Genomic DNA, 23846 nt, shown 5'->3' on the forward strand with positions numbered 1-23846 from the left:
GGGCAGGGGTCTGTCCATGAGCCAGCGCAGTTCACAACACAATTTTATATGTGCAAAAAAAAAGGCATTGGTTTGAATATATATATATATATATATATATTTATATATAAGTGTAAAATGAATCAATAAAAATGTTTGGTCGACTGTTGATTTCTTGCCATTGAAGCTTCAGTCCAAGTCTTGGCCTGTGTAGCTGTCCAGAATGGGGCTGCAGTATACTACACTTAAAAGCTACGACAGATGGACATTATCTTTTTGAACAATTTATTAGGCCTCCAATTAAAGCAGGCTACAGACAAAGCCAACCTCTCCAACCTGAAAACTGCAAGTAAAATGCACATAATGAAAATTTCATTTTAGCTCATTGTACCATACAAGTGGCTTAACAAGGTCAAAAGTTGGAAACTTTTTTTCTAGCTGAGGTTACTCATTGGACAATATATGATTGTCATAGTCATTGTCAGGCCACTACCTTTTTTTAAATTATGGATCATCATAGTTTATGGTATATTGAGGGCATATCCTCAATATACATGAGCCTGTCTCTATGCAAGCAGATGGTTATAAAACAGGAACTACATATGTCACAGTTCATTACATACAGGTTTGCGTATGTTATATATATTTGATAAATACCAGCTACTATGTGCGTACAGACTTGCATGCTTTGAAAAATGAGGGCCTGGAACACCTATGTAAGCACCTTTCTCATTTGGTCCATGTTTCCTTACTTCTTATTGCATTCTGTTTTATGCTTATATGTTCATGGGGCTAACTACAGGGGAGCCACTGGGAGTTTATCTCCGTGAAATACATCATCCAGCATCCCAACAACATTATGTGCAAAATCTCTAAAATGTAGACATTATGCCATTTTTGCCATGCGTTTATGTTTTTTTTGTAAGTTGATCATAATGCATGATATGTGAAATAAGGCTATCATTGATGTATGATTCATGAATGAGCGTGATTCATCACTAATTCATTTTAGTAAAGATATTGGCATGGGTGGGTGGCATGAAATTAAGTACTGGCTAAAACGCTTGGCGAACCAGACAAAAAGGCAGTTGAAAAGTCATTTGAATGGAAGTTAGAAGATTAAGCACCATGCAAAATGCTGGAAAAGCTTTATATAGCAAACAGGATGTAGATCCCCGCGTTATTGGAGTGTGAGAGGAGTTTCCCTGCCATTAGTGATACAGACAGTACAGTGATACAGCCTTTTTTTGTTGTTGTTGTTAATTTAAAAGTTTTTACTCTTTAACATAGCTGTAGTTAACATACCTGCTCATACCCATTTCTACATTTGGCTCTTCAGTGAAAGGTAGCAACCACAGTCAAGGGCCTGTGAGTATGTGAGTAAAGAAAGTTGGCTTTTAAAATTCAGAGAGATTGATGCTATTTTGGAACAATATTTTTAAATAATTTTGCTGTAGCACCCCCAGCATCTGCACTTCCCATGCTCATATAGACTGTTTTGCTATTTGACCTGTCTTTACTTTACTGATGCTTGTAAAATACAAAATATAGCAGGCCTCTGTCACCCACACACAGCAGAGTATGCTGTGCTCTGCTTTAGGCAGCCACGTTACTGTGATGTTTGGTTTTGGGGAGCATTAGTAAATGTTCTCTTTTACACTTCCCTCTTTGCTCTTTAAGCTTCTTTAAATGTTGTACAGTATTTGCCATTTCTGAGTCGGGTAATAAAAAAGAAAGAAAGAAAAAAAAAGGTCAGCTCCTCTAAAGATACTGTATGTTACAGATTGCAAACTGTATTTGGTGTTCTTATGTGATAATGTTGCTCTAACCGCGTACAGTATGTCACTGCCATGGTAATGCATGTTCATGAATTCTTGGAAGCATAGTTACAACATTAAGAGAGAGTTTTGAGTTGTGGATTTATTTATGGTTTTTTTTTACATTTTTCATCAAGTTCCCAACTTAAGAAAAGTGATAAAGTGATAATTCTTTTAATTATTGATAGAAGTGTATTGCCTCTAAAAGTCTTTTCATATTTCACAGAAAATAATTTGTTCCTTTTAAAAAGAATGTTGCAATTGTGTTTCAGTCATGTGTAACTAACATTTCACTAAATTACTTCAAGCTTGCTTATTGTTTAAGTTTCACTTTTAGTTTGGATTTTACTTAAAGAGTTTTGTTCCTTCATTTTCAGATGGTCTACTTCCATCCACATTTAAGTAATATGTCTCTGTGGTGGTTTTCAAATGACGATGGGTGGGGAGCTTTTGATTGGTGAGAGGCTGCTTAACAGGCACTGGTACTGTGGAAAATAATTTTAATTTATAAATAACTTCTTAAAAGCAACATGAAGCACAGGAATCAATCATTTTTAAGAGTATGAAACTGTGAGTGTGTGTGCAAGTGTATTTGGTACGCATGTGTGTGGGAGGACTCTCTAGAGAATCCATTAGCAGCAACAATCAAACAAGATGACTACAGCAGAGCTGGTAAACTAATGCATACAGAGTTGGCTGTTTTCCTAGGATCTGTTCAAGACCACAATATGTGGTGATTTTTAAAGAGAAAAGAATGATAAAATGGTAATCTACCACAGGCAAATTCCAAGGCATCCTAATTCAGTAGTAGCAAAACTCTAAGTCAATTTGTTGTGGTCCAGTGTCAATTAATGTCAAGCTCTGTTCTAAATGAACATCAAATACAGAGTAAATCATAACTCATTTTTCATGTCAATCCTTTGCTTGAGATAAAAATGCAAGTGTTTTTTGGCCTTTAAATAGAGTAATGAAGCTAACAAAAATCAATAATGCATTACAAAAGAACAGGCAACAACTGGGCGTCTATAGAGTACATGATCTAACTGAACAACAATCTATTTCTTTAAAAGGTCAGTGAGCTATAAAGTCTGCTCAAACAGCGACCCCCTCTCATTCTTCCCTGACACTATAGTCACTCATATTTTCCCAATACTTCAGGGAATTATCACTCAGAAGCCATGAAAAAGCCTTTTAGACCTTTTCTCCGTCTAAGTAATCACTTTATTAGTGGCACTAAGATGAGTTTGTGCTGTTATATGGATCCAGAGGGTGTGCTGAAACTTGACTCTGCTGCAGAGTAACAATATAATAAAAAGTAGATGGAGACTAAGAATCAATATGATACATGCTCCATCTGTTTGCCTGTTTCTCAAGGAATGAACTATGGTTATAAGACTTTAAAATGATTAGTCAGTAATAGTCAATAAATGTAAATGAATAAGTGGATATTTTGCCATTTTGCCTTTTAACTAAATAAACCCAATCACAATAAGAGAAAAATCTGAAAAACATTTATTAATGACATTACCAACATACTTAATAATAATAATTATAATAATAATAATGCAATACTTTTAAGAATGTTAGAATGTAAGGAGAGCCTTTAGGAAATCCTTAGACTACATCAACCAGTTGCACCTGTGCTTTAGCTTTACTCATGCTTCTCTAATTCATGTCTACTTTTCCATAAGTCATTCGGTGGGTTACACAGTATCCAGTTAAGACCAGCATAACTGTTTTGTTCTAGAGGTATAGTGTTGTGTTCCAGTTATAACTGGGTTCTAGGTGCTAACAGCATATGCTCCGTTGAAGAAGGAGAAAGGACAGAGACATTTTTGAATAATGTCTTGCCAATTCCATGGTCTGTGTAGACCACAAGGAAGGTGGTTCAAGACATTCTATACATAATATGAAGGTAACAGTAGAATAGAAAGTACTGAAAAGTCATTGGTGAGGTTGTGAGGAACCGATGGATATTTAACATGTGAAGAGGCAAGGTGGAAGAATGCGACTTTACACATAAAAATACAGAAAGGGAGACTAAGGGGAGTTAAAAGGAAGATAGGAAAGAGGGACAGACAGAATGCATGGGGCACAATAAATGGAGGATATGCAAAATAGCAATTATGTGCCAGGCCGCATGTTGATTTCTTTGCTTCCCAGTGAATTTGTTTTCCAGGACTCACAGTCAAATATTCTGCCAGGAAAATCGAACATGTACAAAGCATTGATTAAACTTCAACAAAACACAGAAAAGTTAAAACAGAACATTACCCTTTTATATTTTCTTAATAATTTATTTATCCCTACATTTTTAAAAAGCTAATCGCACACCAAAAACGGCACAGTGGAGGTCCAGATATTAGAACAAACCAGGCCTTTTATGAAACAAATTTCCTTTCATTTCCACCTCCTTGATAGTGTAAAGTAGAAGATATAACATGTGAGTAAACTAAATCAAAAACAATATGGTCTTTGCAAACTAGTTTATTATAATTAACATGCAGAAACTATGTAGTTAATGGAACAAAGACTTTGTTACTACACAAAGTAACTAAAAAAAACCTTCACATATTGTACTTTTTTCTAAGACATATAATAACTTTAAGTATTTGACTCATAATTAAAAAGGCAGGCTGGCCTTAAGAGGGTAACCTTGAACATAGAGTAACCTCCAGGTCCTTGAGTAAACACTGGCATGACAACTAGAAGTTATTTCATTCAATAATAACAAAGTATCTGACAGTATTATCAGACATAGCAATAATCATTGTAATAGTATCCAGGTATTGGAACAGTGTCCATTACTGCTCACTGCTATGTGCATATTCTGTGTAATTAATCCCACTAGCCTCAGAAACAGCTGTTAGATAGTGGGACATGTGAAGGTCTCAGTTTATTTATGTAGAAGTAAATAAGATGAGTAAAGTGTCTGCTCAGGACAACAGGATGACAATAATGTGTGGTTAATGTGAAAAGCAAACAAACACCAGGGGGATTAAGTCTATGTACAAAAATCCACATTTGCACATGCACATATTCACTCTCTCACACACACACACACACACACACACACACACACACACACACACACACACACACACACACACACACACACACACACACACACACACACACACACACACACACACACAATTTGCATACACAGACACACTTTGTCAGGAATTTGTGACTTGCATGCTTGATTTCCCAATGCATTTAGCTCTCTGCATCCATAACCCTAACATATGTAGTGGCTAATACAGTTAGAGCCCTGGTCTCTGCTTCCATGTCTGCTCTCTTAATGATATTAGGGTTGATTCTACAGTTTGATCCAGCTATCAATGTCAATCACGTTAGCGCTGCTCAAGGCAGCTAGCACTTGTGGGGGATTGGCATTAGAGGGTGAGGGGTGGGGGGTAGAGAGAAGGGCTGGCAGCTTTCTAATGTAACAGATACAGAAAAAGGTCTCTGTACACCTCAATATATGACAGGAATACAGGAGGAAATAAACAACTAGAGCAGAAACATGGGAAACTCCCGCACACTGTCTTAATTTAATATTTATTTATATTTAAGCCAATTCAACCTTCATCAGATTCAGGCAACTGAACCCTAACATAAAAAGTAGAAGTCAAAATTAATATATCACAGCCATAAGCAGTGTGCAGGTTTTTTTTTTTTTCACGTTTTAGTGTAACACATCTGCCAAATCTGGAAGCTTTTTATTACATGAATATGTTCTCAGATAATTCTATCCCATCCCTTAATGTGACTTTGCTGAAAAACAAAATGTATGCTTAATTTATCACCTCAATCAGAGATGGTGATATGAGGAGAGACAGCTATGTGCTTGCCACTTATTACCACCTGCAGAGGATTCTGTTTCTTCTCCAGCCACAAACAAAGCATCACTGCTATGAGATGCATGGGGAGGTGTTACATTACTTCATAGAGTTTTGCGGATATAATAATCTATTTAATACAGTGTGAGGATCTAAACAATAACTGACTATTGGAGATTTTCATTATTACAGCTCTGGAATTTCCATTTGGCAGGAATAAATAAATCTTGCTAAATCATGCCAGATTCAATTGCTCTGAGCATTTTAAGCACAACTTTAACCAGTAGAGAGATGGTTGAAGGTCATTTCTAGGCAGCACAACTTTAACCAGTAGAGAGATGGCTGAAGGTCATTTCTAGGCAGCACAACTTTAACCAGTAGAGAGATGGTTGAAGGTCATAATTTCTAGGCAGAATTTCTGTCTAGTTGTGAGCTCATAGTTGGGCAGGGGGGATTTGCACTCCAAAAGAAACACCTGATTTGTTCTGGTTCCCCTCAAATTCCCAGATTTTCAACTCCTCTTGTCAACCATAATGCCTTGTTGGCCCAGGTGTCTCTGTGGTCAGTGCAAGTGCTTGTTTGGCTGGACCAAGTGTTCCTCGAGTGTCTTTATATTCAGTTCAGCAGCCTCTTTGATCAAGCAAAGGGTCTCCTAAGTGCCCTTCTGGCTCCCTTCTGGTGAGCCTGTATATCCACCATTTCTGACTCATGGGTCTTACCAGAGCATTTTCAGTCAGAATACAGCTAACTGTAAATGAGCCAGCTGGGTTAAAACACACTAATGTGTAGATATTATCATTGCTATTCAGTGTTTTCCTGAAACAGGGATTAGTTGGTGGGCAACCCAGTAATAATGATCAAGTACCTACTAATCCCTACCAACAATTATTTGACAGCATTTGCAGCACTATTGATTACAACTATCTTAGTTGTAATAATGTCTTCTGCTGTTAAGGTGCCACTCATACAGCTACTTGACATTAAAAACCTTTAATTGGTGAAGTTCTGAAAGCCTTTTATTGTGATGCCATTGAAGGAAGGCCAATCTTACTCTCATAGTTGAGTAACAGTTCTAAAGCAAACTGTGGTAATTAGTGCAGATAAAAATAAAGGGTGTTCCCCTCCTGTTTTTGTGATGTGATGTGATGTTATTTCTATATTAGAAGCTGTGTCAAAAAAGAGCTACAGGTAGCACAGCTACAGTGACCTAGTTAGACCTGTGTGTACTTTTTGTTAAAAGGTGCTACTCACATAATCACAAATAACCTAAAAAAACAATGTGTCTGTACTGTATATGTATGTACAATTCCTGCTCATGGCCTGAACCATATTAAATTATTAATTAAGGTTAATAAGCACACAGTAATTTAACGGACATCTCCGTTAAATCACCTTGTGCAGAAATTACCTGGACAGATGTCCAGATGTGTGTAATGTATGTCCCCTTTTTAGGGTTTCCACTCTTCAACAATTAGAGGACTAATGTGTAGTTTTGCTGCAACAAAATTAGCTATAGTGACATTTAATTGAAAATGTCAGAACAGTTCATTCAATTCAGGGGTAAGTTATGATGTTAAGGCATTAAAAACCCTATTATTCCATACATAAATCAGGCCTTAGCAAAAAAAAAAAAAGTATAGTTTAAAAAAAAAAAACCTTCTGACGTGTATATATGTTGTTCAGGGAAAATTTCACAGCAGGGAATCTCTTGGAGCTTTGGTCCCTCCACAGGCAGGTGGCCTTGCTATCTCAGTAAAGGACATTCACTGTGGGTCAGTTGCTTCAGCTCTCTCCAACTCACTCTGAGATTGCAGTGGTGGGAATAAAGGAACCCTCTTACTCTCCCAAGGGGCTTAAATAGACTTACAGTTGTTACCTGGGCCTTCTGGTCAATCCCCTTCAGGGGCTGTGTCTTTGAGTCAGCCTTCAATAGCTGAGAAAGCTAAGTTGTTCAAAGTGAGTGGTTTGTTGGTGCACAGTGGATTGCAGCTTGTCGTGTGGCGCATTAGGTGTTGACAGATGGGAGGGAGGGCACGGGACGCTGTGGGGAACAAATGATTTATGGCTGGGCCTGGGACATTTAATGGGGTGTAAGTGCTGAGTCTGGAGGGACCATGATGTAAGGACAAGTGGAAAAAAGAGAGAAATAAAGAAATAACTGAAAAACAGAAAGATGATCGTGCAAATTTGATCACTAATCATTAAAGGAAGATCTTGACAGACTCTTGATGGCATCAAAACAGGTGCCAAATTGTTCTAATGCTGTGAGAACTGCATGGTTGTAACAAGGCAATCATGTGTTTCCCTTCTAATAATCAGGGAATCTATAGGGTCTAGCACCAAGGATATCAAATAAGGGAAACATGCAAATTATTGGTTACAATTTTGTTCAATATTATTTGCATTTAAACAACATTTCTGTAACCAACTACCTCAGTGGAAATAACTGAAAATAACAAAATGAGGACACATAAGTAGAGAGAAATCATGAGAGAGAGACAAGAGTAAACAACAAGCAGCAAAGAGAAAAATAGAGAGGGAGTACACAGAGATACAGCAGGCCCCAAAGTAGTGGGCACACAGATAATGCCAGGACAACATCATAGAGCAGCTCCAGGTACTGGCTGAAGCTCTCCTTCTGTGACACAGTGATGGCACACATCACATACAGGTATAATGTATCCTTCATATTACTTTCTATATTCCAAACTCCACTGTTTAGAGTAAGTAAGTATATTAAAAATAATGCTTTGGATATAATGTTTAACTTAATTAAGCACTGAGAGTTAGTTAAGATTTGTGGATTTTTTTGTGTATACCAATACAAACTACTGTGTGTGTCAGATCCTTTTTTAGATAATTAATTAACACATTTAGTTTTTAGTAATATATTGGGATCAATTAGATCCTATAAAGCCTCTGAACTCACCATTTAACTTGGTGCTGAGAAAAATGTGTTTGACAGGAATAGCTTTGGAGAAACACTTATGTTTGTTAAACAGCTGAATCTTTTACTGTTTGCTTTGCGATTTGAGGTCCAGACTAACACAAAATTGGACAAAACATTATCTGATTCGTTATTACCTGAACATTTTTTTTGACTCATTCCTTCACATTAAGACACACACATTTGATCTACAATATGCCCACACAAAAATTAAGGAAAACATTTGATCTTCTCTAAAACCTGTATATATCAAAGGCTCAGGGTCCTCCTCCCACCAGCTTACATCTAGGTTAGGAGCTTTCACTGCTTTCAGACTGCCCAAACAGCACTTCTATTTTTAAGTAAATAATGGCCTTTAGCACAGGGGCCCACTATTGATCCCTTCCCTTCACCTGTCAATGCACAATGTTCAGCAACTTTGTCTGCCTTCACTATGTCTCCTTAATTTTTTGCATTCTCATTTGCACTATTAAAAATATGTCAGGTAAAGAAAGGAGAACACGTGTTCTCATGTAAACAGTGGGCACAAGCTCATAGTAACGTTTGACTGTAGATCATCAGTCACCCAAGTTGAGCTTTGAGCATTCAACATGGTAACTCCCAGAGGAGCTGTGTGAGCAAGAAGGCCATCAGTCTCCCTCTAATGATCATCCTACCTCACAACCCCCGTTTAGTTTTATGTGCCACATCCAACTAACAGTGAGATTAGTGCGCTTGCTATCACACTCCCTAAATCCTTCTCTCTGCTGCTCAGAGTTCTGCCCAGTCCCCTTTCACCTGCCATGGCTTCTGGCTATGGCTATATTCTGCCCAGGCTCCCTTGACCTAAGATGGTAATGCATTACTCCCCAGATCAATTGATAGATTGGCCCTGTCTGAGCTGCCGTAACTAAATCAGCTGCTCCTGATGATTCAGCACCAGCCAGGGAGCTGGGCCTGCTGTCACCAATCACAGATCACCAGCAGCTGAGACAGGTATGGACATTCTCCTGTCACTTGAACCTAATTTATTGCCAGCTACCACATTGATTAACCTTGTGCTGCGGTTCAAGCTTCCTATAAAAATTTGTGTGTTGGGAAGGGGAAGGGGGTGTGACTGAGTGAAAGGGGGAGGAAAAATAAATGCAACTGGATGTTTACATTTCTTCAGTAAACTTGGAACAAAAGGCTTTTTAGTGTACAGCCAAAAGCAACTTTGTCAGACTGGCTGCTGGCAACACTTTTCTGTAGGATTTATTTCTTCCAGAATACATTTCACACTACATAAGTGGGCAGAAAAAGTCCAGACTGTGGACACCTATGATCAAAACATACCCAAAGACTGAACTGGTTGATTTCTTTCTGCTGTTAGCTTTAGGTAATGTCTAATAACTGACAAATTGTGTTGTAAATTGTTAGTACAAAGTCTGCTATACTGTGTTTGGACCTGCAGTAATGAGATGATTCAGAGATCCCCTGGTGCCAGATCCCTGCCAAATGTTTTTTTTTTCTTTTGCAGTGGAACCACATAAAGTAAAATTTCATTCAGGGTAACAATAATGCATATCAAACATTATATGTGACTTTGAGACATATCTTATATATATAGATAGATGATATAGATTATTTAAAGGGTTTACAATGTCTCAGGTGAAGAATGTTTTCAAAAGTGCAGGGACAAATATGAAATAAAATGTTTCTGCAGCACTCAAAGGCATCACTATCTACAATCTTATGAAATGTATCTTTTCATGAGTTGCATTCATACAGAGTAGCATTTCCTTTCATATACTTAGCAAAGCTTCACTTTATTTTTTACATTATACAGTTATTTTAAGCATTAAATTAATAAATAATTATAGTAGTAAAGTAAGCTTGGTAATGATATACTGCATATTCACTCCTGGTTGTTGTTTTACCCTCATTGGGGATACTAAACAGCAGAGTGGAAACATTTTGTTCATTGTGTCATTTGCTCTCAGTTTTCTGCTAGGACAGCCAGGGGCTGTCAACAATCTTCCAGCTGTAGCCTCTAAAACACAACTCATGGGCCTAATGAACCAAAGCACGATTACTTTAGCGAAAGGCCGCCATGCCTTAAGGGGGGGAGGGGGGCATCTGAGTGTTCATAAAGATGAACATGATTAAGTTTTTTTAAGAGTAAGTAAAAAGAGAAACTGTTCAGTATAAATATTGGAGAACTGATACTGTAGGGTCAATAGACAGCTTGTTTTCCAATTCCTCAATGACCACAAAACTTACAATAGGCAATACTTTCTGCATAAACCAATAGTGCACAGGGGTAGCTGGTCACACACTCAGAAAGTCAGTTAGATTAGCTCAAAGACTGCATTTTGGTCAGTGAATGGCATACACTGCAAAATGTAGAGTTAAATGTTGTAATTTATATTTGTTTCATTAAAGTGTTTTTTTGTTTTGTTTTTCTTTGGGCTTTGAGAGTTGTATTCAGGTTGGCCTAGATCTGCCAATGTTGAATGAGGTGCTCAATTACTCCTTCCTTTGTAAAGAAATGTATCATTCATTCATTTACAAACATTTTGCCTCCTTGTAAAAGCAGCAGTACTGATGATCTACTTCAAATCACAAAGTAAAAGGGCAGGATTTAAAGTGAACATATTAAATTCCACATTCAACAAGTGAATATCAGGTTACAACAAGAAACTAGTCAACACAGGAGAAACAGATCAGAGAGAAAAGTAGGGAAAGGGGATGTGGTGGCTTACTGACCCTACAGACACAAACACTTCAGCTAAAATCACGTAGTAAGGTTGGGGAGAGGACAGTGATCAGGCTGTACAGCCAACTTTTCAGGACTGCGAGATGGAAAAGGGATTGTAAAATGGTTGCTTAAAATGACCAGGCAGTGTTACTATAAATGTCATCAAAGACACAAATGCTGAACGCTTTTCTTTTTTTCTTCCAAATCAGCATTTGTGTCATCTATCATTAATAATGTTGGCCAATCTGATCATCTGTCAATACAAGGTTATTTGAGACTGAAGCAACTTTATGTCGTCACTCCTTAACAAGCTGACATTAGGGCGAGTGTGTGTGTGTGTGTGTGTGTGTGGGTTCGGTATCTGAACAGCCAACATGCAGTAGGGACTGACCATAAATCCCACTACATGTCTTTCAGCGCTCTTTCATTGAGTGTCAGGCAGACTGTGGTGGCACATTTGTCCTTATGCCTTGTTTGATGGAGCTACTCAAACAAAGGTTGTGGATGTTTCTGCGGACGATTGCACGAACAAGTCAAACAGTAGGTTTTATGAAGATACAATAAAATCAGATATTTAATAGATTTGACATTGAAAGTTTCAGAAATCTTATGGGGTCCACAGTAATGGTGCAATCTCCTGCACCAAGAACTACGTCATGTGTGAAAGGCCATAGTCAGAGTACTTAAGTGGCCCTTCTATTTTCGCTTATGTAGGCACAGCTTACACAGTTCACTCTGCACAAAAAGGACAGCTGCAATATAGTATAAATTGAGTGTGTGTTATGATTAATAATGGTCTCAGCCAATCTTATAACCTTCGAACAGCTGTACCAATCACAGTGCTGCATGAGAACATTAGCTCAACAAACGCAGAAAGTCCATTTAATGGGGGGAAATCATGGTTGTTGTCGAAGAGATTTTGATCTCTAACATGTAAAAACATTTAGAAATATATTGGCAATGAGCACTGAATTTACACACGAGGAGCTAATGAGCATCTAGTTGCAGTGATCCATTGGGAAATTATTAAAATTGAAGCAATAAATATTATATGTAAATAGGCTACCATAACTTTTGCATCTTGCTTGTTGCCTTTAGTTTGTTTAGCTAGTGATTAATATTGGTGCATTTCATTAAATTATATTATCAAATGTATAGTGGATGGAGCTGCCAGGCAGGAGGAGAAGAGGAAGGCCAAAGATAAGGTGTGTGGATCTGGTAAAGGGGGATATGCAAGAGAATGCTGTGACAAAGGAAGATGCAGAGAACAGAGTCAGACGGAGATATATATATATATAATCTATGTGGCAACCCCAGAAGCAAAGCAGCCGAAAGAAGAATAAGAAGGCTGTATGCAAATCACCAAAACTATGATTTATGTCATTCAGCAGTATTATGTAGTTGTTGAGTATTTCAAGTTTTTGTATTTAATAAATGGATGATAGAATGATCAACATAAAGGTGTTACACTGAAGATAGACTTGGCCTTCTGACATGCATTTTTAGCATATCAAAGAGCGGATTTTAACCAACTTACCGAGACCTAAGCTTTTATTGTATCATCCTACCCCTGCACTACTCTGAAAATAGAAGACCAAGAGGGACCAGCAGATAGAAATTAATGATAAGGAAAATGCCAATTTGTCTTTGCACTACCCTTAAAAACAGAGCTCTATACGTCAAACAAAAAGACATAATTGTGGTTGAGTAAGGCTGAGCTAGTGTTATGACGAGGCTGTTGCTTTAGGTAACACTTATTGTTTGGTATGTAGTGAATGCATAGTAGCATGAAAAGGGGACAGACTGTAATAAGGTTGAAGTAGAAAAGTTAAAGGAGATGATCGTGTGTTCCCAAATGCACAAATGTGTGCAATTACCTACTGTGTATCAAATTATCAGAGAAGAAACTTACATTGTTCATGTACTCGCTCAACAAATCTTGAAGGGCCTGTCGCACGGCATTGCACTCAGCCACAATGCGTTCACGACGGTCATCACGTGTGCACGATGAGTCAGCCATTAGAGCTGCACCGCTGATAATGCTCTCCAAACGCTCCTCCAGAGAGGGCCGAAAACGAGCCTCACTGAATGTCAAAGGATCCAGAATGATCTTGTTCTGTTGGGCAAAAAGACAAAAAAGAAGGTCAGGACAGTAATACAGCATAGCTAGGCTGAAATATAACCAGTAGAACAGCATTCAGTGACAAGCTGTAGTTCAAATTTCAACATAGACTAAAGTAAGCAGATAAAATGTGTTAAGTGATTCAGTGCATTTTGTGACAGTACCATAGTGGTACAAGACAGCAGCATTTACCAATAGGGAATCATTTCTGATAATAGATCAAAGTAGCAGTCTCAGTTGGCTATATATAAAAACATGCCACGCGCCTGCCAACTGGCCAGTATAGTGGAGAGAAGCTTGTATCAAAAACAGGAGAATGTGTCTTTTTCCGACTTTTTAACTAATTATAAGTATTTTATTTCAAATTAAAGTATACAGCATATGGGAAAAATGGACTTTGATACAAATTTTAACAAAATTATTACATGCATGACAAAGAAAAAACAGCACAGTATTAGATGCACATTTAGAAGCAGAAGACCTTTGCTTACAAAAGAGCTTGGACTGTGGAATTTCAAGGTTAAGGTGTTTTATGATAAATCCCTTCAAGGAGAAAATGGAAACCAAACTCAAAAACATTTTAGGTTTGCAGCTGAATGACTTTACTCCATGCAAGAAATTACAATAACAAATTAGAACATCTATCACAGAAGTACATGTAGATTCATAATCCAGTAGTATTTCCTTGAAAAATACATGTTTCCTTTAGGTTTTGATGGAACAACTCGAAAACAACAGCCAAGTATTATTATAGGGTTTATATTAAAATGTAGTTATTACGTCCACACTATGTCCATAAACAACATGGTGATTTTAGGAGCCAAAGTCATGTTGGACTCATTCAGGGAAATTGGCACTCTGGACTGTTCTCCATATGCCTTCATTTGCTTGAGAATTCAGAAAGCATGGTGTACAATGTTCAGATTTTTAGGAAGGAATAATAAATGTAACAGTATATAGTTCTAGTCGTTGACAGTGTTTACATCTAGTGAACAAAAGTTCACACTGATAAGATGGAAACAAAGTACTAACAAGTCATACCTGCTTCTTTGGTAAGCTGGTATGATGATCCCTCATACTGTGTAAGACATTACTCAGGGGAACAGGACATGAACAAAAGCAGATGGTAGTGGAAGGCAGGTACACTGTATATTTATATAAATAGTAAAACATTGTAAGGTGCTATTTTTTCTGCCTCAGCTTGACTCTGTTCTAGATTCTATACCTAGAGGCAAAATGCTTATGATTCTAACTGACTGGGTAATGAATACAGATGCACACCACAGGACTTAGTTTAAATACATATGATATGTGTTTATCTCCCCAGCCAGCAATATTCTGAATACTGCTGTAATAAAGTCATTTTTTTAATGTTGCCTTGTCTTGTTTCGTTCAATTCACAGATATAGGAAAACACACAAGCCACTAAATAGTGAAACCAATTATTGAAGCAAAACAACATGTGCCTTGCCATTTTCTGCAAATAGCCCTTTATTATATGCCCTTTCTATCTATGTATTTACTGAGGAACATTTAGCTAATAGCAGTTTAAGTTTAGTCATTCTATCCTAAATTGCATTTTTGTATAATCTTAAACTGTAAATAGACTAAGTGCTCACTGGTAAGTCTGAAGGTAAAGGCCTTAAGGCTGGAGCTCTGTGGCATTTATTATATGAAGACTTTGGTATACATTGGGTAACAGTATAAAGAAAAGGTGCAGTGTTTGGTCCCTCCACAGCCAGTCTAATCCTGGGGCAGGGTGACAGACTGTCAAATGATGCATAATAACGTGTGGTAAGAGAGAGCAAGGACTGCATTGAGTATAACCTACTTTTCATCTGCAGTGTAGTAAATGCAAAAAGTATTTCTGCTCTAGCAGTAAAAGAATTTAGTTTTGCAGTAGTTCAGAAGTTCTTTCACCGTCACTGTTTCATAATTGTCCAAATATATATTTGTCCATGTTCTATGGCCTACATGCGTACAGGTTTTGAAAGCTTTCAATTTTATACAAAGTGAAAGTGAAATTTCTGAATATCTGAAATTATGGAAGTGAACTTTATATGAGTCACTTGCTGCTATTAAACAAAAGAAATAAGAAAGAAAAACCAAAGAGAAGAAAGAAGAAGAAGAAACGGAGCAATCAGGTCCATTTACATCACTCAGAAAAATCAAGAATTTGAAGAAAACTATCAATAATTAAGGCAGTGAAATCATAGTCACTCTTTTCAAAAGTAAAAGCTTCTTTATTCATTGTTCTTTTTTCTTCACTTATGTCACTGCCTTTTCATTTTACTGAATGACATAGTCCTAATAACTCCTAATGTTTAAATATAGATGTAAGAATCACGCAGACATTTTGAAGGAGGGAAACAGATCCTCATTTAAGCCAAAACATTTAAGTTGAGACACTGTATTATCAATAAAAAACTTGTCACCTTGTCTCCCTTTGTTGTAAAACGGCTATCCTTATGTTGACACCTAATCAGAAAGCACTTTGAGAAGACAAAGAAAGAACTCAACAAATCAATAAAGTGCGCAACTTGACATGGGAAGATGCAAAGAAGAAGAGAAACAGAGCACATTCCCCAAGGACCCCTGCTCCATTGTTATTCCACACAGGATGTCAAGTTGCAATTATCACTGTGTGTTGGGAACAGTCAGAGTACAAAGAGTATCAAATGCTGGTTTTACAAAGGCTGGGAGGTTTTCAAGGTAATTGGTAAATGTTGTCTCACAAGAACCTCAAAAACATGATGGTGTCAGTTCACTCAGTGTGTTTCACAGTGTTAAACTCATCAAAGCTTCCTAATATTCCTAACATAGCATAAGACAACCACATCTCAATATACTGTATATTATCAAAGAGATCTGTTTCCTTCATAGAGTATTTATTCATGAATGCTATTCACTATATTAAAATATCTCCATCAGGACTTTGTTCTCCAGGAAGAATACCGAGCATAGTTGGTTTATAAGCACTTTGCCTGGTAATGCGTTAATGTGCTCAAGGACATTTCATCCAAGCAGATTTGCTGACACTAAATTTTGATGCCTTTCAATGCAGTGTGTCAAAATCTTAAATTATTTTTAAAAATCCTTAAGGGAAACAGAACATTTATCTTAGCATAATGCTATCTGATCTAATTTACTCTTTGGGTTGGCAATGTAATGTACTGTGCAGCTCACTAAAATTTACTCCAACAGAATAATACTGGTTGCATTTTATGAGTCACCTCAGAGGAAAAAATCTGTCTAACTGCTCTGTTTCAGTGTTTTAGTGTATGCAGGCTGACGAAAGAGTTAAGTTTTCTTTTTTCAATTCTAGGCCTAGCTTCAAGCTTATAATTTTATGTGTATGTAATGTTTGATTTTGACAGTGTATCAAAGCCAGAGGCAACCTTATGCTTTGCCTACAAAGGGTAAGGTTATTAGTTTGACCCCACTTTGGGGCATCAACCAGTGAGACAGGGCGCATGTCACATCAGCCTATGTCAAATATGCCTTGAAGGACTTTCCAATATTTGATGACAACTATTTTGTCTAAGAGGGAAGTTCAACAAAGTCTTGACCATACTACTATATTGCCTCTGGTGGCCCTAGTCCAGGGTTCATGTGGTGTTTGGTTGTGACTATTACACTGTTTGACAAAGCTCTGCCGACACTGGCCCAGGAGGGGATTTAGTCAGAACCCACTCTCTGATTGATCAGCCTAATGAAGAGTGCCTTCCATTGTCACACAGTGGAAAAGGAAATAAGACAGCCAATTTGTGTGGGTGCAATAAAAAAGAGTGGATTAGTACGCATACTTGAAAACAACTAATTGCCAATTAGAAATATTGTAGAAGAAAAATCTTTAGTTTGTCCGTGTGATTTACATACATAATCACAATTAATGGAAACTTTTAACACACATAACAATATCCATATTCTCCCAGTGTGAGTAATTCTAAGTGTTGGCTTAATGTAGCCTAATAGTAGTTCAGAAGATCTTTTTAATGATTGTCCAATCATATTTGTTGTTGTTCTTTCTAACGTGAGAAGACAATTTGCATAAACAGATGCTGACTTCTACATTCTCACAAAAAATTGACAATCCTGAAGTCACACTAGTAGCAATTGGCCAGCGGCTCCATGTGCTTCGCTAGAACAGGACAGCATGGTCATTTCACATGTACAACCAGTGTACAATACACAGAAAAAACTGTTGGAGTGTAGAGCACACACCAATACTTTTAATTGTTTGATCTCTTGTAATTATTCAACTTTAAAATCGTTATCACTATCATGATCAGATTCTGGGCAGGTCTGTATCACTGTATCACAACAACAACAACAAAAAAAAAGAGTTGTACTCTCACATAACTGGCAGACACATAGAGTACACTGAGAATTTCAAGGTAAAGAAGAATATGTATAGCTTTTTCACACTTAAATGATTACAATACGTTTTGTAGGTCAATGGCCACAATAACTAGGTACATTTTAAATAAATGAAAATAAGAATTTTATCACAACAGCAGTTAAAGGAAAACCTACCGTTGTATAACTAGACAATCATAGCTCTACAACAACAACATGCTATTATTATTATCATTATTATTATTATTATTATTATTATTATTATTATGCAATTACCAAAACATTAACGTGAAGTCAACTGAACCATTAACTACCAGCAATGTCCTCTGTCGTCACCACAGTCACTACCCTTGACAGAAGTTTAACATTTTATTGTATTGGTGACCTTTCGCTCTGTTACTCGCTCTATTTTAATAGCTACATTCATTTAAGTATGACATGTGGTTATAAAAACGATTTGTGCTGACCAGAGAAGTCAAGTCTTTTCATGTCTGAAAAGTACTGCAGTCACTGTTATAGTAATTAAAAGACTTAGCATAAGAGGGGTCACTATGGAAAAAATTGTGTTTTAATTCAGTCATGTTGACAGTTGAATTATCATGGCCAGATATGTAATCTCTATTATGCTCATCTGCATCCTGTCCAGCAGCTTGACCTTGAAAAAAAGGTTTATTTTTTAAATAGATCTTTATGTCTATATCATAAAGAACAGAATATCGAGCTCAAAGCAGAGTAAAATATAAAAAGGTGAGTGCTTGTCCTTTTGGGCTTACTGCAAATAGTTTGGATACATTTTTATTACAAAACCTACAACTCCTGTATTCCCAATAAAACATGGGAACAGACATATACTTGTCAAAACTTAATTGAAACAAAAAACAAGACTGGAATTGCAGTTGCAAAAAAAAGTATGTGAACCTTTGGAATGGCTGAATGGTTTCAGAGCCCAGACCTCAAACCAATAGAGATGCTATGGAAGGACTTGAAGAGAGCCACACACATGAGACGTCCAAAGAATATGACAGTGCTAAAAGAGTTCTGCCAGAAAGAATGGGCTAAAATTCCCTCTGAACAATGTGCAGGTCTGGTCCACAGCTACAGAAAGCGCTTGGTTGAAGTTATTACTGCTAAGGTGGGGGTCAAGCAGTTATTAATTCCATGGGTTCACATACTTTTTCCACTATTGCTATGAGATTTTTTGGTTGTTCTCAATAAAGACATTAAAAATATGATGTCTTTGTTTGTTATTTTAGGAATGGTACTCTTTACTTGGACGAAGATCAGACCACATTTGATGACAAATTAATGCAGAAAACCACACACTGTTTATATATATATATATATATATATATATTTATTTATATATATATATCAGTGGACAGCTCCAACTGCATTCTCCAGATGTTGTGAGAGCAATTCTACAGTATATGAAAGCACATAAACATTTTGAGCAGTGCAATCAGGTGAAAGAGGGAAGTGGGAAGAGAACTAGATAAATCCACAGATACACGATCACCCACACAAATCATACAGAGTAGTTTTTTACAGTGTACCACTTCTAAACATACACGTTTAGATGTGAGACAACTGCCAGTGGTCAGGACATCTTGATTAATGATTGAACCTGTATCCTGCTGGTTTAATTATATCAGGTTGAATGTGACCTGCCTCATGTAGGCTATACCTAAGGGGAGCTACACAGAGGTTTTGCACATAATCAGCTTGATTAGGGAAAAGAAATAACTTTCAGCATAATCAACATTTTTACATAACATTAACAAATTTTGCTCTCTGTGGGCAATTGTCACTTCAAATATAGCTGAAACTCATTTTTGAATGCACATCTTTTGAAAGTTTACGCCATTCAATCCATCAACATCAACACTGTCTCTGTTCACTGCAATTTAACAGGTTTCCCTGGTTCAAACCTAAAAGTTATGTTTCTACTCAACTGGATGCAAACGCAAATACGTTTTTGTAGGGAACGTAATTGCAGCTATACTCCATTTTCTATTATCCTCACGATGAGGATAAGAAATATCCGATTTTGTAGTATAGCAACGAGTTTGTCTTTTTTAACTACAATTAAAGAAAATGTTTGCTGAAGCAATAGATGCAATTTTAAGCCACTTTTAATACAACATCTTTATTAGCTTTAGACAAAATCACAGCCTTTCTTTAATACTGAGTATCTTAAGTATTTTTCCTGCCTAGACGTAACCACACTTTGGTTTCTGCAGTCACACCTGGGTCTCCAGGTTTGACAGTACAATGCTTTATAAGCCCGCCACTCACCTCAACCATCTTGCTGCGATTCTGTTTCCGTTCATTAAATATAGCACTTCTTCTATTGTTGCAATGTTCCATACAAAAACGCAATTAGGTTTTAAAAAATTAGAGTTAATTTTTAGAAGACAGAGTTGGCTTGCTTTGCTCTTCTAAACATCTTGCTTTCCCCCGTCTTTCTTTTTTTTTTTTTTTTTTTTTGATGTCTCGGCTCAAAAAGTAAAGCAGTGATATAGCAGACGAAATTATGCTTGTTCGCCAAAGTTTCAATCTAAGTGCAATACTTTTTCTTGTTTCCTTTTCTGGGTCAGACATACACGCACCTGCCACAACAGATCTGGAAACAGAACTGAGAAAGTGACTGTGTCCTTTGTCAGCATCAAGGTTTTGTAACGAGGAAATACTGCACCACAAAACAGTATGATAGATCTGGTTGTTGTTTTCTTTTCGCTTTGCATTTTTCTTTTTCTTCAAGCACCCTAAAGTACCAGCTGAAGGTCGCCTGTCTCTGCATAAATGAATGCCTATGCTATATGATGAGTAGTGCATTGAGCCTTAAAAGACAATCACCAGAACTATGTAATCTAAAGTAATACGACCCTCAGCAGTGATGCTCAAAGATAATGAAAGTATGATACTGCTTGTATTCAAAATATGGTAAGTTAAATTATGAGTGTGTGCCCAAATGTTTATTAATGTAGCAGATACAGACAGACAGAGACATAAATCATACAGTACAGTAGCATAATAAGGCCAACAAGGCTCCTCGCCTGCCCAGGTAATGGTAGTTGGAGCAGTTCCCAGGCTCTCTGGCAATGGATTCACAGTAAGCTGCACTGAAGCATTAGGGTGGGGGTGGTTTTGGGTGGGAAACGGGGCTTGGCGCAACACACGAGACAGTCTCCAATATTTCATAGTATCAAGTGATGGCATGGGAATATTGGAACTTTTTCCTTTGACCCTTTATAGTTCTGGAAATATAACAAAAAAGTTTCTGGTTTAAAATGTCATATTGTCATTTACAGACTATGTTTCATATGAATTGTGCTCAGTTTTCCCAGCACAAATTTACTGGGAACAATATTTGTTTGATTGTATTAAGAATTACATTTGCAGAGGCCTTGTTTTTTGAAGCAACATCTTCCTCTACTCCAAGATGACAAACTGCTCTTAAGGCATTTTTTTTTTCCCTCTGAGTTCCCCCGAAGTTAAAACCATTAAAGCAAGTGAGCAAACTGCATGTCAAATGAAGCTTTTAGTGCAAGTTCAAGCAGGCAAACAATTATCATTCTAATTTCCTAATCACACTGGGTCTCTGCCTCTAAGTTATTATCCAGTGAACTCGATGGTTTATGTTCATGAGGCTGTCTGTCAACCAGTGGTCATCCTGGCTAAAGGGTATTTACTTTGCATCTCTTTGTTGTCATTTAAATGTATTCTACTTTACGGCCCTAGGACCCCTCCATCACTAGTGTCAAGGACTACAGCCATTTTCAGATGTGCACTGAAACCCTGAATTTATCTAGACATTAAACTGAGGTGATGTATGAGCGCATTCAAATGTCTGATGCAGATGGCCCAGACTTTAAACAGACTTCTTCCAGACAGCTCACCTGTAACAAAGACTGTGCAATGTCCAATTGAGCATGTCTGAATATAGCAGGTAACTGTCTGGAGAATTCACAGCAAGCTGTGTCACACCATCTTGCCTTTCCGACTGCGACACAGACAGTCACCCGTTCTATACTGTGTGTGGTCAATATCTGTAGTCCATATGAGAAAACAGCTTTTGTTCTCCCTGGGGGGAGGGTCTCTGAAAAGGCAGTAGAAAAATCAAAGGCTTTACCTTTAAACACAACGGTTTACTTAATGGGTCGAAGCCAAAGATCACTGTACTATGTTTCTAATTTTTTCTTAATTTACAGTAAGTATAACAATGATGATAGTTTCTTTGGTAATGAATTCAAAGTTGTCCAATGAGAAATGGAATATAGCTGTAGAGAAAAACACAAACACATAAATGCATCAAGTTAATTATCTAATGAAATAGTGGTGGCCTTGAAATAAAAATACTACTGCCAACACCATCGAAACATTTTCTGAATTAACCATGGGCCATTACATAATGCCAAAGCAGCGGGAATTGCAACACAACTGACAGTCAAACTACAGGTAAACTGACACAGAGGTCACAGTATGCGGGTTGGAGTGAGCGATTAGCCAGTCTAATGACAATCAGCAGTTATGATCTCACAGGTGGAATCTGTTAAACAAGCAGGAGCATGTCCTACAGATGGTCATTTCACAGCAGTGTCCAGTTGTTTAAAAGAGGACACAAACTGTGGGTCATCAGCAAAGGCACACCTGCTGTCTTGCACTAATCTCATTTGATGTGTTCAGGAGATAGGCAGAATCGATGTTTCTGGAGGTCCGTCTGTTTCGCTATACCTGAGACTCCAGTAAATAAGGAGATGATGACATTTTGGCAAGTTTCTGAATAACACATTTCTTTAAAACCATCACAAAAATAGGAACAACTAACAACACTGGAGTCTGGTCAAGTAGAAAAAGGTTAAAATGCCTTATGGGGCACAAGCTTTTCTCCTGAGTTATGCGATAATTAGATAAACCAATAAACTTATACTCTGAAGTTAAAACCTTTTATTTTTGTTGCCAGTCTTCTTTTGCTTTTATTTTGTAAAAGGTATTATGAATCCCTCAGCCATTTACCAAAGCAGGTAATTAAGAGAAAAGGTGCACCTACTATTCACAGAGACATTTCTACCCATCTTTAGACCTTACGTTTCATACGTCAGAGAGAATCACTGTTGGTCATGCTAGTGACTACGTCTGCATTCCAACAAAACAAAGCAAAAAAATAAAATAAAATAAAAACAAGAAGCATTGAAGCACAAGGACAACTACCTGTCAATCAGTCTTCTAAGTTTCATGGAGGCTGCAACAATGCTCGATAAGAAGAGATGATTAACTGACCTACCCAGTTTGAGTACCCATAAGATGTCGTCAGACACAAAAACCACCCCCTCGCTCTGAGAAGCAATCTCTAAATATCTCTGACAGTGGCCTTCACAGTTTAGCTGCAGCCAAAATGTCAGCAAGTGAAAGTACTGATAGTGCCATATCTGGCAGATACCTACTGTCTTCATAGCAAGAGAAGTGGGAAAAGAAATAAATAATTATTTTTATTTTATTTTTTGTCTTATCAGTTGTGCTGGTCCTTTATTTCCAGTGACTGACACCCACCAATAAGAAACGTGAGCTCTTGGTAATGACACTTAACAATACATATAGTACAAATATAGTATAGTACATATAGTACAAACCTGTACAAGCATAACTAAGTTATCCTTTTATACACAGAAATCTTCATATTACACACACAGTGATTCAGCTACTTGGATTACAGACGATTGCATGATCTTGGAGTGAGAGGGAACTGGGGTATAGTGTCCCCTGGCTCCAGCTGAGCACAGCACATGAAACTGGCAGATGTTGAAGCCTCTGTTCTTGCACTTCGGTGACACACATCTATAGTCAGCCATAGAAAATTAGGAGTGCAGGGTGTAGTAGATGGCACGGTAGTTTATTTCTGGTTGTGGCTCTGAAGCAGTGTGGCAGTTGTGACTGCAAAAACTAATAGCAAAGGTATAGGAGCATGTCAGGAAAACTCAAGGAGAACCTATTTTTCAAAGGACTACAAACTAGCTGCCTCCCCACTTCAGCAGTAATAGCATCATGCCACATCACCTCT

General features: G+C 37.4%; 1 protein-coding gene across 2 annotated transcripts in view; it reads right to left on the reverse strand.

The window, feature by feature from the left end:
- Nucleotides 1-23846, reverse strand: part of ctnna2 (catenin (cadherin-associated protein), alpha 2) — a 263561-nt gene that overhangs the window by 168681 nt on the left and 71034 nt on the right. For both annotated transcript variants that reach the window (XM_026360927.1, XM_026360928.1), the window contains exon 7: nt 13220-13423. In XM_026360927.1, the coding sequence (XP_026216712.1) occupies nt 13220-13423 (204 nt within the window). The remainder of the gene's footprint in view (nt 1-13219; nt 13424-23846) is intronic.

This window comes from Anabas testudineus, chromosome 1 (assembly GCF_900324465.2).
Source record: "Anabas testudineus chromosome 1, fAnaTes1.2, whole genome shotgun sequence".
NCBI classification, from domain to species: Eukaryota; Metazoa; Chordata; class Actinopteri; order Anabantiformes; family Anabantidae; genus Anabas; species Anabas testudineus.